The sequence below is a fragment of the Misgurnus anguillicaudatus genome, chromosome 25, assembly GCF_027580225.2.
Source record: "Misgurnus anguillicaudatus chromosome 25, ASM2758022v2, whole genome shotgun sequence".
NCBI classification, from domain to species: domain Eukaryota; kingdom Metazoa; phylum Chordata; class Actinopteri; order Cypriniformes; family Cobitidae; genus Misgurnus; species Misgurnus anguillicaudatus.
In genome coordinates, this window is record NC_073361.2 from 22,937,137 (window position 1) to 22,952,055 (window position 14,919).

The 14,919-nt window shown below is 37.1% G+C and overlaps 1 protein-coding gene across 2 annotated transcripts in view; it reads left to right on the forward strand.

Moving 5' to 3' along the window:
* Positions 1-14,255, forward strand: part of cip2a (cellular inhibitor of PP2A) — a 28,070-nt gene extending 13,815 nt beyond the window's left edge. Inside the window, exons 5-21 of one of the 2 annotated variants that reach the window (XM_055181329.2) lie at positions 1,298-1,394; positions 1,519-1,641; positions 1,774-1,919; positions 1,996-2,071; positions 3,413-3,640; positions 3,747-3,909; positions 4,827-4,968; positions 5,085-5,184; positions 5,984-6,102; positions 7,112-7,286; positions 7,569-7,643; positions 7,736-7,846; positions 10,510-10,706; positions 12,565-12,678; positions 13,006-13,088; positions 13,726-13,844; positions 14,054-14,255. In XM_055181329.2, coding sequence (XP_055037304.2) covers positions 1,298-1,394; positions 1,519-1,641; positions 1,774-1,919; positions 1,996-2,071; positions 3,413-3,640; positions 3,747-3,909; positions 4,827-4,968; positions 5,085-5,184; positions 5,984-6,102; positions 7,112-7,286; positions 7,569-7,643; positions 7,736-7,846; positions 10,510-10,706; positions 12,565-12,678; positions 13,006-13,088; positions 13,726-13,844; positions 14,054-14,206 — 2,221 coding nt within the window. In that variant the 3' untranslated portion in view covers positions 14,207-14,255. The remainder of the gene's footprint in view (positions 1-1,297; positions 1,395-1,518; positions 1,642-1,773; positions 1,920-1,995; positions 2,072-3,412; positions 3,641-3,746; positions 3,910-4,826; positions 4,969-5,084; positions 5,185-5,983; positions 6,103-7,111; positions 7,287-7,568; positions 7,644-7,735; positions 7,847-10,509; positions 10,707-12,564; positions 12,679-13,005; positions 13,089-13,725; positions 13,845-14,053) is intronic. The other variant, XM_055181330.2, reaches the window with a different exon arrangement.
* Positions 14,256-14,919: the final 664 nt, after the last annotated feature.

Sequence of the window (14,919 nt, forward strand, 5' to 3'; positions counted from 1 at the left end):
TATAAATGACCTAATATGAATAAGGCCTTGTCCTGGATTAAGCTAAACCCTGTCCAGGAAACCGGCCCTATAAATGACCTAATATGAATAAGGCCTTGTCCTGGATTAAGCTAAACCCTGTCCGGGAAGCCGCCCCTATAAATGACCTATTATAAATAAGGCCTTGTCACGGATTAACCTAAACCCTGTCTGGGAAACTGTCCCTAAATGACCTTATATAAATAAGGCCTTGTCATGGATTAACCTAAACCCTGTCCGGGAAACCGCCCCTATGTTTTACAAAGTTATTTAACCTATAGTTTTATTCAGCTTCTTTTGAATTGCATGTTAAATTCCCATTTTCACAAAAGCATTTCAAATTGCTGACTCTGTTTACTGTTTATTTTAAATGTCTACCAAGCAAGTGAAGTTAGATTTAGAATTTACATTTGCACAGACTGAATTATTATAAAGAGATTTTGTGTCTGTTTATTTTTATAAGTTTTACCAAGCTAATTATAGTTTTATTCAGATCGTTTTTTTTAGCATGCTTAATTTCTATTTGCATCAAGAGCTGACTACAGTTTTTTTTGTATGTCTACCAAGCTAGGGAAGTTATTGTTTTATTCACAGTTGTTGCACTGGTGGACAATAATCCAATAAATAATTCACTGCATTTGTGTCTGTTTGTTAATTTATCAAAATTTGGCATGGTCGTTATGGTGGTACTTGGAGAGCCAAATATTTTCTGGAGTGGAACTTGGTGTAAAAAGTTTGAGAACCTTTGCTTTATACAGTATAAATTTGACGTCTATTTGGATTTGAGGGATTTGTTGTTCAAGATGATTATTACTTTATTCATGCATTTTGCACACGCTTTTTATCTTTTATCTACATTTTACACCATTTTGGCCACTGGAACAAATACTGCTGATATATCAAGAAATTGAGAAGTCTGGTTGTCACAACCCATTACTATTTTAAAACCTTATTAAGAGGAAATATAAAACTGAGCGGAGGTGTAATGGAAAACCACAACAGTGAAAATAAGAACAGTTTAAACCGTTTATCAAGTGGGGGGTGACTTTCTAGTGTGTGAACCAGAAAATACAAACATCACCAACCTTAGAAATATGGGACCACAAAGTCGTGTGGTTACATGCGTGCACCTTAACTGTGTTAAATGTGGACCCCTAGCTATACATTCAAGATCATAAGAATTATAGGTGTGTTTTGCTTAAAATGTTTTTGCTTCTTTTTTATTTTTGTGTATTTATGAACTGGAAAACAAATAATAAAAAAATGTGTTTCTCTTTAGCCAGTCAAATAATGATGACATTGTAAAGGCTTGCTTGGGCCTGATGGCCAACCTCTGTCGACACGACATCTCTGTGCAGTCACACATCAAATCTCAGGTGAGGCTCATTTGTCAGCCCTGTGCACCTTTGCTGTTTATAATGATGCTTCGCCCATAACAATGATTTCTTTGTAAATGACTACATTATAACCAGCTTAGTAAAATATGATCTTATTTTACAGAGTAATGTGAAGGCTTTCTACAGAACCTTAATAAATTTTCTCAGTCACAACTGTTTGACTGTGGTCGTGTTTGCGCTGTCCATTTTATCCAGTTTGACTCTTAACGAAGAGGTTGGACAGAAGGTATCTAACAATGTACAGAGTTGTCTTTCTTCCTCTTTGTCTGTTTTCTTGCTTGTGGCTGGAAACTTGCTTCACGCTCTTGTTCCACTGGTGGTACTGAGGTTGCATTACTGTGTGGTCTTTCTTCTGCAGCTGTTTAATGCAAAAAACATCCACCAGACCTTTCAGCTCATCTTTAATATCACCGTCAATGGAGATGGGACGTTAACCAGAAATTATGCTGTGGATTTATTGGTGGATCTCCTGAAAAATCCCAAAATTGCAGATTACCTAACCAAGTATGTTTGTATGGTTATTTGAGTTTGGTGTCTCAATACAGTACAGTACACTTTAAGCTGCGCTTTCTCACCCTAGGTATAAACACCTTTCTGCTTGCCTGTCTGAAGTTCTTGGGCTACTACATAGCAAAGATCGTGATACGGCATCAAAGGTGAGATGCTGTCATGTCAAGAACATGCCATAATACATCCCAAAAGCATTCATAACACACGCCGTTTCTGCATATCTGATATTAACTCTTTCCCCACCAGTGTTTTTTCCTGCGCCAGCATTTTTCATGATTTTCACAAAAGTTTAATGCCTTCCAGAAAATGTTCTTCTTTAAATATATACACAAACAATATATAAAATGAAAGAACAGACCCTCTGCTTTAAAAAAAAAAAAGTTTCATCCTACCTTCATTAGTTCTTTTTATCACCTTCAAAAACACCCAATTTTGAGCAAAAAACTGAGATAATTCAATTTTTGTGAAGGAATTTTGATAGAGATTAGATGCAGAGCGATCTTTAAAACATACATGGAGTTCTTTCTATTTCACATGAGGCGCTACTTCCGGGTTGTATAAGTTGCGGAAGTGCGGAAAGCTGGAAATTATCGTCATTGGCAGGGATGCGTTTTCTCTTAATTGACGATTTATCAGGTCAATGGCAGGGAAAGAGTTAATCTGGAGTACCTATAGAATAGTATTACATCCTTCATATCTCCGAAGAGTTTTTAGTTTTATTAGATTTATAAAAGAAAGATTAGCTTGACAGAGTCTTTTTCCAATAACGTACAAAAAATTTGTAAGTAGGAGTTACTAGCTGCGGGAGGAGCGAGTCCGAGTCAACACTTTATACAACACTCAGTGGATAATTTATGATTTTCTACATATGTGTTGTGCACATAATATGCACTTACGTGCCTATTTTCAACTTAACACAAAAGTCTTACTCGCTGCATGCAACTCATGACCCGGTTGGGACTTTTCAGTGAAATCCAGCGTTAAACAAGCACACACGCAAAACTTTTCGGCTACCCCGGATAAATAAACGATATCCATGGTTTCCATAAAGCTGGCTTTCTTCTCCTAACATCCAAAAACACACGTCTTCTTTCATGCCATTGTTGAGTTTGCTATAAAACAAAACTCTCGCATGAAGTGATGCCTGTAACTTAGGTTCTGGCTCACCCGCTGATTGACGTGTGGGCGTGGATTTCTGGGGAACGTGCCCATAAAAACAAGTGATGCGTATGGCGTAACCTGAAATGTCAGCTGGACTCATAATAAAAAAAAACTTTTTGAAACTTGTACAAACTCTGGCGAAGTGCATTCGGCACAGAAGTACTCTGTAACACGTCCAACGGCTTTTTTGACACTTTGCATTTGTATAGCATGAGGAAACAACTCCTAAACTGTGTTAATAAGTCAGAATGCATGAAATACCGTTAACCCACCTTAAAGGTAAAACGTGTTGATAGGTTGATAGTCAGCATTTGTTTTCTATGCAGGTTATGGAGTTGCTGGTGTCTTTGTGCTCAGTTCCTATCCTGCGCAAGCTCGTCTCCGAGGCTGTGCTCCGACCTCCAACACCCCGACTGCAGCCCGGTACTAGGAAAGGTGTTCAGTCCAGAGGGTCTGAGCCAAGTTTGGCACTCGTCCACTGGGCCACATCACCTCTGGATGGCCCGGAGCAGTGCTATTTGCAGGCTTTGTCTCTGCTGGCTGAGCTGTTTGAAGTATGCTGCTATATTACCAGTATATTATGTTGCATGTCTCTCAATAACATTTGTTTTGAAGACTTTCCATTTTATTAATCCATAAATCAATCCTGTGTTTCTCTAGGAGGTGATTGATTCCTCTTCGTCCAGCCCGGCTCAATCGTTCGCTGAGCTCCTCCTGCAGGAAGTGTTGGTTTTGATGCAGTCTCCAGATTCCACTGAAGGAACAGAACAGCTGCTAAAGAAGCACTGTCTACGTGCAGGACGTGTCGTCGACCTTCTGCTAGATATCCAAACTTATTTCATATGCCACACTTATAATTATAATTTACAGTATCAGACATCAGCTGATTGTTTTAAAACAACCAATCATCAGGGCAGATTATATTTTAGCTATTTAAAGGGGTGGCTGCCTGCCTGGCTTTTATATCAGCAAACCAATAATTACAGGGTTTCCACGGTTCCTTGAAAGTTTGTGAATCTGGGGGAAAAAATTCAATGCCCTGGGAAGTTTTTGAAAATATACATACATAGATACAGGTCATTGAAAGTGCTTGAATCTTTTATGCAAGAAGTTTTCTGAAAAAAAAAATCCATATTATTCCAAAGTATAGACTTTTTAAGCACACGTGCTAAACTGTTTGCTTTAAATGCTTATATCTTCTGTATGCGAATGTTGATTTATACCAAAATGCTTTTTTGCATAGTTGTGTTTGACACACGTAACCCGAGACGTTTTCATATGTAAATGTTGTTCCCTGAGAAGGGAACGAGACGCTGCGTCTCCCTTGCCATACTTCCTGCGTCCCTGTAATGCCGTCTTTGGCAATATTTCAGATAGTGATATACTTCCTGGCTCCCGCGTCACCCTGTCTTTGTCCTTACGCTTTACCATTGGTTGAATTTGATATACACATTCAGACGCACTTACCCCTAAAGGCGTCCCCAAAGTCTCACTGCAGTGATTCAGCGCGAGTTCCCTCAAAAGGAAACTGTAACAATGTATCTTAAAAGTTAACACATTGTAACCTTGCTCTCACTTGAAATGTGTCCCCACATTTAGTCCTTGAATTTGAGGGTATTGGACCTGGAAAGTCCTTGAAAGGTCCTTAAATTTGAAGTTAGCTAAGGTGTGGGAACCCTGAATTAGTATGTATGGTATATGAGCTGTATGTAATAGTGTTGATGTCCTTAACTCTCTTACTCGTATGTAGAGATGATTCATTGAGGCTTCTGGTCTCCAAGCGTCTCAGTCCTGAGGTATGTATCTCACAGGTGGAACTACTGCTTTCCTACAGCCAGGACCTTACTGGATCCACCTGTACCACATCCAACTACCATCTCAGGTAAAAAGATGAAAATATGAACCGGCATCATTATAAACAGCCTGCAAAGTGTTCGGTGGGCAGCGGGTTGAGTTTCAGGATGCTTTACCCACCTAACGCATCCGATTTTTTTGCAGTCAGGTTTGTTCTGAAGTGGTTTTGAAGACTTTAGAACTGATGAGCCACCTGCGACTGCAGATGCCGGACATGGAGACGGCCTTTTACAGAATCCTACAGGTACACCATCCATACTGCACGATCCAATCAATCATATTTATAGGTATCGAATTGTCCCATTTATACAATAGATTGCAGTACAGCTTAAGTTTAGCCTCTGAAAGTCGTCTCTCTTTTCTCTTCCTGTGGTAGCTATTAACAATGTGTGTAACCACAGACACTAAAGTAGACTTGACAACAGAAAGACATTTTGCGATATGATTCGAGCTCTCAGTCTTTGAACGATTACATTTTCTAATCGAGTGCAGAATGTATAAAATGAATCCAAAACTGCAACTGGATGACACAAAGTTCAAACCTCAGACTCCTTACAGCAGAGGTGCCGAATATTTAAAGCATGTGTGCATTGCAGACCACCTATCAACTGTGGGTTTATCACAAACAGCGAGTCCTGAAAATTTAAGGAAGTTTATTTAGCACTTTTAAACGGAACTGACAGTACTGTTCTGTTGATGTGCGAACATGGCCACTGTTAAAGGAACAGTATGTAAGAAATGTATATCAATTAATCATAAAATGGCCCTGATATGTCACTAGACATTAAGAAATCATTTTCATTTCAAATACTTATAACACTGAGAACAGTGGTCTGTCCAGGATATTGTCATTTAAAAAGTGGAGTTGCAGCCCTCAACTGATGTTTATGTTGTCATTTTGTGTATTGGCCACCATCTGTGTGATTGCAGTACCAGTTTTAGCCACAAGTTTTGTGATTGCAATACCAGTTATGGCCACAATCCTACATACTGTTCCTTTAAGTGTCTCCAACACTTAAGTTTATGACCTTTCATTTTTGCAGGACCAGCGCATGGTGACACCTCTTTCATTGGCTTTGACCTCGAACTGCAGACAACATGTGCAGGTGGCACTTCGCATACTTTTTGAAGCTGCCCCTCTACCCGACTTCCCTTCTGTCATGTGAGTCAGGAGCGCACATAACCATAGTGTGAACTTCTTGACTTAGGTGTTAAAACATTCATCTTAATTGTACAGGTTGTTGCTCATAAAGTGAGACGTTGGTCACTGCCAGCTAATAACTGCTTATAGTGTGTTGCTGTGACACATTCGTTTTTTGCTCACATTTATTATTTTGATCACTTATGAGTGCTATTGTTATGGTTGCTATTACTTATAATATAATTGTTGTTGCTTATAATTAATATATAAGTGTTAAACCGTAGTAGTTTACAACATTTTCTCTGCAGGGTTCCCATGGGTCCTTGAAATCCTTGAAAGTTTGTGAATCTGGGGGAAAAAAGTTTTTGAAAATATACATACATAGATACAGGTCATTGAAAGTGCTTATTTTATGCAAGTGTAGAATAATATCATAAAAACTCTAGACTTTTTAAGCACACATGCTAAATTGTTCCCTTTAAATGCTTATTTCTTCTGTATGCGAATGTTAATTCATACCAAAATGCTTTTTTGCATAGTTGACACATGAAAACGTCTCTGGTTACGTATGTAACTGTTGTTCCTTGAGAAGGGAACGAGACGCTGCGTCTCCTTGCCATACTTCCTGTGTCCCTGTAATGCCATCTTTGGCAATATTTCAGATAGCGATATACTTCCTGGCTCCCGCGTCACCCTGTCTTTGTCGTTAAACCTCACCATTGGTTGAATTTGATATAAGCATTCAGACGCACTTAGCCCTGGAGGCGTCCCCAAAGTGTCACCACAGTGATTCAGTGCGAGTCCCTCGAAGGGGAACTGTAACAATGTATCTTAAAAGGTAACGCGATGTAACCTTGCTCTTACTTGTAATGTGTCCCTACATTTAGTCCTTGAATTTAGGGGTATTGGACCTGGAAAGTCCTTGAAAGGTCCTTGAATTTGAAGTTAACTAAGGTGTGGGAACCCTGTCAATCTTTATTTTTGAGCACAATCTGTTATTGAATTGTCCTTGTGTTGCTCTTTTCTATAGTCTGGGAGACAGCATCGCTGCTAATAATGCCTACCGTCAGAGAGAGGCCGAGTTATCGGTCCGGAGCAGCTCTGCGAGTGAAGACGTGAAGAGTTTTCACGCACCCCACGCCGAATCTTCTGGGTCTGCTTGCAGCATTGACAGCCTCATAGAAAAGCTGCAGAATGGAGCGGAGGTCTGTATTTTATTCATGAGGTCGGGCACAGTGGTTCACACGTTATTCACAGTAGCTTTATTACATACAATTATGATTCGTTTCCCTACCAAAGAATACACTTGTGAACCATACATCATCAAAGTGCTTTTTTAGGATTTAAGTGAATGCTCACACACGCTTGTGCCATTGAGAAATAGTGCCGCCAGCTACTAAGCTGTGAGAAACTGTGCCTTTGTTACAGCAAAATTGGGTTAGTTGGTGAAAAGTGTGAGTTGGGTTTCTCATGATGTTGTTTTGCAGTTACAGGAGAAAGTCAAAGATGTACATATGTCAGAGATCATTGATGTTTATGAGCAGAAGCTTTCTGCGCTAGCGGTAAGTGGCCGAAATGTTGAAAAACTTCCTCTTTTAAAGTGTAATTTCACAGTTAAAGGTGTGAGATCACACGTGTGCTCGTTTCTGTGCAGTGTAAAGAGAGCCGTCTGCAGGACCTTTTGGAGGCCAAAGCGCTTGCTCTGTCACAGGCCGATCGACTCATTGCTCAATACCGCTGCCAGAGAGCTCAGGCAGAAGCTGAGGTTACACACACACACACACACACAGTGTACACTACAGATTGCATAGGCAGAAACTGAGTTTACACCACACTAGGCTCGTACTCTTCACTTTTTTGTGTTTTAAGGTATTTTAAAGGAACAGTATGTAAGAAATGTATATCAATTAATCATAAAATGGCCCTGATATGTCACTAGACATTAAGAAATTATTTTCATTTCAAATATTTATATCACCGACAACAGTGGTCCGGCCAGGATATTATCATTTAAAAAGTGGAGTTGCAGCCCTCAACTGATGTTTATGTTTTCATTTTGTGTATTGGCCACTAGTTGGGTGATTGCAGTACCAGTTTTAGCCACAAGTTTTGTTATTGCAATTCCAGTTTTGGCCACAATCCTACATACTCTTCCTTTAAATGTACAATACCAAACTATAGTTTGCCCAGTAATACAAATTTGCTGTTAATTTACACAAGATGTAGGTGACATTGTTTCTTTTGGAGATACGTAAGAAGATTTATTGTTGAAATCATAGTCCTTAGTGATTCATATAATGCACGTCCTCTAATGTCAGTACTTTTGAAAGTCCAATATACAGATACAAAAGTAACCCCTGTTGGTCCTAATATATTGACATGTTAAACTAATTGATTGATCTGTGCAAAAACGAAATATTATTCACTTTATTATGCATTTGGGCGGAAGTTTGATACCGCGGCTCCACCTCTGGCTCCACGGACGATTTCTTCTGCGCATGCCTTGGCGCTCCGAACTGACGTTTTTACGTAACATGGTGGCGACCATTGTCGGACATTTTCCACGCGTCCTGGAATTCCTGGAAATTGAATTAGTAACTTTCCAGTGCTGAAAAACGTGGAAAATGAAAAAAAACAGAAATTGTCCTGGATATTTTAACTTATTTAAATGGATAGTTCACACAAAAATGTTGTCATTATTTACATTTAATAATTTGGCAGATGCTTTTATCTAAAGTGACTTACAATAGTATTCACTGGGCAGCTATCACTGCAGAGCAAACGGGTGTAAAGTGTTTTGCTCAAGGGCACTTCAGTCAGTCCAGTTCGAACTAGGGATTTGCACTAATGTTCGAATATTCGTTTTTAAAAAATAATCATAAAAAAAAAATGCTATTCTATTAACCCTATTTTTATGAGAAAAGAAAACCAGGGCCTTTGCGTGACTCTTTGGGTCCTCATCCGAGATCTATAAATCTGCGCATTATGTACAATCAGAGCCAATCAGCGAGCTTGTTACATCCACCTGGCCATAGCTAATTTGCATTTCTCATTTGACCATTTGCAATGACCCAAAGAGTCACGGAAAAGCTAAATAGAGAGGCTAAAACGAAAAGCAAATCGAATAGCGAAAAGAATAAGGAGAACCATTGAGAAATGAAAACAGAAATGTTAAACGGAAATGCCCTTTTAAATGCCTAATTTAAACCTGTATTTGTAATTCAATTTATAAATCCAGTTATTTATTTCTCTTTTTAAATCGCTTTTTGAAATACATTTTGAAATTCTATTATTTAATGAAGAATTTATAAATGCAATTTAAAATGATGAACTTATTGAGTGTTTTATGTTGTTTTTGTAATTTGTTATATTACTTTGAACTATTTATTAATGGATTAATATTTAATTTCTACGTTATTTTATAATCTCACTTTTTATTGCCTAATAAAATGTTACATACACATTTTTTTTTGTAACTTTGTCTATTTATTTATAGATGAATTAATGAATTTTAAAACAAATCTATTAATTACTATTTTTATTGTCCAAGTAGTTATTAAATATTGAAGTTTTTTATTACATTTTGCATGACTCTTGTGGTCCTCCATAGTTTTCACATACAAATCGTGATTCAACAAAAACTTTCGTATGAAAATGTCTTCTAAATGTACACAAAAATTCAAGAAAACCTAAAACCACTCGTACGCAATAATCACGTACACTATAATCAAATACTAGGCTATTATTATAATGTGTAGGATAATGTTGATATATAAAATTTACATGATTATATTTGATATTATTATATTTTCTGTATTATATATTATTAAACATTATCTAGTTTATTATTATATACATTATATTATACATTATTATTGCCTACTTCTTTTTTCTACACGTATAAAGAAGATGCACGTAATGACGCTTTCCTTCCTCCTGCCTAATGTAAACGTCATATAAATGTAATGAGATGTCCAAACGTCAATCACTTGATCTCCTGTCTGTTTTATTTTAGATACAGATGGGTGTCTCTGTCATATTAATTAAATGTCATATTTGTTAACGCATCCAATACTTCTTTAATGTTACAGCACTGGCTTCCTCCAACGACAAGCGACTTCCCAAATAAAAATGCCCTATATGGAGCTGGTTCGGGCGTGTTTTATGCAAATTTCCAACCTCGTGCACGCAGCTGCTCATGTAGAACACTCCAAATTCACTAAAGTCATTACTGTTATACTGAAAAACAAGTCACCTACATCTTGGATGGCCTGAGGCTAAAGGGAGTACATTAACAGCAATTAAAGTTTGTGTAATATTTCTTTTTGATAGTCTGGTTATTTGCATCACCTATACAAATGATTAAAATGATGTATACTAATGTGTTTGGCATTTTGTTGCCACCTGCTACCCCATTCCCTGGTATAGGCAAGGAAGTTGGCATCTCTTCTTAAAGATACGGAGAGGAGGAAAGAGGATCTGCAGTCAGAGCTGAATGATCAGCTGCTGGAGGTGGAGAGATTGAAGTCTGACAGTCAGCAGCTTCTGGAACATAACGGCCGTCTGCAGGCAGTCGCTGATCAACATCAGGACCTGAAGGGAACCTACAACCAGCTGCTGAACAGGTTAATACATTGCAGTTTCTCTTTCTTCCAAAACCTTTTAGAGCTGAGATTTTTCTCGGAGAGGTCACAGTTAAAATTGTTTATACAGTCTTTCATATGAACACGTCTGTATAAAAACTCTTCTTTCTGAGGTTGTGTACTTAAAATGTCTACATTGACCTACAAATATACAAGTGGTAAAGCTCATGTGTACCTTAACATGCGTAACCTTTACCTAATGTAAAACATATTTTTATCCAAACTGTGATCAAGTTATTATCAGTATGTGTGTTATACAGGAATCAGATCAATGAACTTTGCACTGCTAACACACTGCTCTACAAACTGAGCAACACTTTTATAAGACGTGTTTTTTATAAAGAGTGGTAATTTGTGATTTACAAAAGGAATGGCCAATTCGCACTGGTACAACAACCAACTCCAACAAACCCCAACATTTAAAGTCTCATTTACTTTCATCTAACAACTGCCAAAAGGGGTTTCATACTGACCCAACAGATTCTGTTTGTTGGATTAATGTGAATTGGTCTTTAAGTGTGTTCACATTAGACACATTAGACATTAGATAGATAAAGAGAGATAGATAAAGAGAGAGAGATGGATGGATGGATGGATGGATGGATAGATGGATAGATAGCAAGATAGATAGCTAGATGGATAGAATGATAGGTAGATAGATAGATAGATAGATAGATAGATAGATAGATAGATAGATAGATAGATAGATGGATAGATAGATGGATGGATGGATGGATGGATGGATGGATGGATGGATGGATGGATGGATGGATGGATAGATGGATAGATAGCAAGATAGATAGCTAGATGGATAGAATGATAGGTAGATAGATGGATGGATGGATGGATGGAGATAGATAAAGAGAGAGATAGATAAAGAGAGAGATAGATAAAGAGAGAGATAGATAAAGAGAGAGATAGATAGCATAGATAGATAGATAGCATAGATAGATAGATAGCATAGATAGATAGATAGCATAGATAGATGAATAGAATGAGAGATAGATAGATAGAGAGAGAGAGAGAGATAAAGAGAGAGAGAGATAGAGATAGAGAGAGAGATAAAGAGAGAGAGAGAGATAAAGAGATAAAGAGAGAGATAGATAAGGAGAGAGATAGATAAAGAGAGCGAGAGAGATAGCAGAGAGAGATAGTATAGATAGAGATAGATAAAGAGATAGAGAGAGAGAGAGAGAGAGAGAGAGAGAGAGATAAGGAGAGAGAGAGAGATAAAGAGAGAGATTGCAGAGAGAGATAGCATAGATAGAGATAGATAAAGAGATAGAGAGAGAGATAAAGAGAGAGAGAGAGATAAAGAGAGATAGATAGAGAGGGATAGATAGAGAGAGAGAGAGAGAGAGAGAGAGAGAGAGAGATAAGAGAGAGATAGATAGATAAGGAGAGAGATAGATAAAGAGAGAGATGGATAGCATAAATAGATGGATTGGATAGGTAGGTAGGTAGATAGGTGGATGGATGGATAAAGAGAGATAGATAAATAGAGAGATAGATAGATAAATAGAGAGATAGAAAGAGATACATAGATACATAGGGCATTTTATGGCCCTGATGTATTTAAAGATATGTCTGTGCAAGTTGTTTTCCGTTTGGACAGCTCTTACATTTATTTTAGTCGACTTCTAGTCTAATCCCTGTCCAGGAAACCGCTACTATATGTATAAAAATAAGAAACTATGTAAGAGGATAAAATACTGAATACATGCAAGGAAGGAAGTATGTGCAATAATGATGTAGTAACACAGATATGCAAGTTTAGAGATTGGAGCATATTGTGCTGTATTGTATTTTACACAGTTGTGTGTGACTGAACTATTATCAGGTATGACAAGAGTGAAGGAATGCTGAAGGAACTGCAAGCTGCCCATACCTCTCTTACCCAGCAGGCCGAGAGTCTGAAAAAGACCAATGAGGGCCTCAAAATGCAACAGGAGAGGTCAGTGATTAAATTCTGAGGGGTCTGTGAAATAATTTGTAATAATTTAATTAAAAAATTGGTGTTGTATTATTAAGAAGGGGACAATTAGGCTACATCTAAGAACTATGTTGATTTCATCAAAGTTTTTTAAGATAATTTAAAATCTAATTTGATCAAAACAGCTATCTTAAAGACAGAGAGTTGAATCATTCAGTGTAAAATATACTTTAAGGTAAGAATATGGATAGGATATGTATCTCCCCTGCAAAGGGGTCTCTAGCTGCAAAACGTTTGAGAACCCATACACTAAAGTACAATAAATGATTACATTTGGTTTTCTCTCAGGACTCTTGCAGAGTTGGCAGACAGAGAACAGCAGATAAAAGGTCTAAAGACAGATGTGCTGGAGAAAGAGAGAAATCTAGCAGGTGAGGAAATGGTTTAAATTTTCTTTTGGCAGCACAGTTTATTTTGTCCAATTTTGTACGTAGACTATCATAAAGGTTTCCAACAATGTTTAAATTTAGAAATTTTATCCCTCCTTCATTCCCTATTGATGATGTCATGTACAGGTTATCCTTGGTTTCCACTGTTAATGCCGTAGTAAAAACAAATCTGATGGACTTCGCGTGGTTATCAAACTTGATTTCATTCTGTTATCCGTGAATATTTGTGAGTCCCTTGGGATTGATTCCCATTGGCCGTGGAGGTGAAGACTACAAATCTCCTTATTCCATGCCCCTTCACATCATCATCAAGCTATGCTGTTGTGTTGTTTTGTTGCGACATCTAGTGGCAAAATATGACATATCGTCTCTTTAAGGAGCAGCAGAAGGACAAGCTGTATAGTAACTATTATATTATAATATTATTAAATTACATTATATCCGAAGAGTGGCAATTAATCATTCTGTTTTAATTCACAAAATAAAAACAGACAAAAATTTGTTAGATGAAATACTTTAAAGGTCTTCTTTTGGATCATTTTGATAAAAATGTAAAGTGTAATGAAAGGTCATCTTACTTTATTTTTTACTGTAAAATTGTGTTGCTGTGCTGTAACAGGTCTTCAGAATGAGCTGAAAAGTCAGGAGGAGCAGATCCATGAGTTGGAGGAGAACATTACTATCCTCAGGAAAGAGCTTAACAAGACAGAGCAAGCCAGGAAAGAGACCAGCATCAAGGTGAGATGACCGATTTATCTAGCAAATTTTGCAGGGTTACCAGTTAATCAAGGTATCTTATCTAGTATTTAATGTATTTGGTTTTTATTATGGATGTAGCTATTGTAACTGAGTATTTATTTTTAAACCTTTGTCACTTTACTGTTTAAATGGTTAGGAAGGCCACATACTTATCTAAAGTGTTTTGTATTTTTAAATTCGTCTCATAGGCTTCCTCTCTGGAGCTGCAGAAGTCCCAGTTAGAGGCCAAGATGGAAAAAATGGAGGAAGAGCTGAGCAAACACGCACAGATGATTCAAATGATACACAGTCTCAGCAGCGGGAAGCTCAAAGGAGACGTCACTGCCAACCTTTCTCTGTAACACACACATCTCATTCATATACACTCCATGAAATGAAATAACTTATTTTATGTGTCTGTGCTTTCTCTTTTATTCTGTAAATTGTGCATGTTTTATAATCATCATCAGATCATTATGAATGAATAAATAGCTCTGAAAGACAGAACATTCAGATTTCCTTTCATTTTAGACACCATTAATTATTTGAAATGTTTTTAGCAGATTCATTATTTGTCATTTATGTAGCTGTACAATGTAAATGATTTGCAACTTTGGCCACCAGAGGACACCAAAGGCACTAACTTTTTAAAGTTTGTGTTTAGACACGTGATTTACTATTTAACTTCTCTCATTGTCCTTTAATTAATAAACTTAAAGAATTGCTTCAAGATTGTTTATTTAATTAAATTTATTGTACTAGCTGTAACTGTGACAGATCTGAGGCAGCAGAACAAGACTACAACTGAATATTGAATGTTTTTAGTTTTCATTTTAAAATATTTAAGTTATGTCTAAGGTGTGACTTCCTTATTATTCATCATTGAGTAACCTTACTTTAAGTCTCAAATTTAAAGGAACTGAATGCTTAATAACTCAATAGTTGAATGTTTTACTTACTAGACAAATGATCTAATTTATATCTGAAATATGTCCAACTCAATTCACTTGACTTGACCACTTTTTATTAAAAAAAAATAATAATCCAAATCTTATATTATTGTCTTATCATTGTT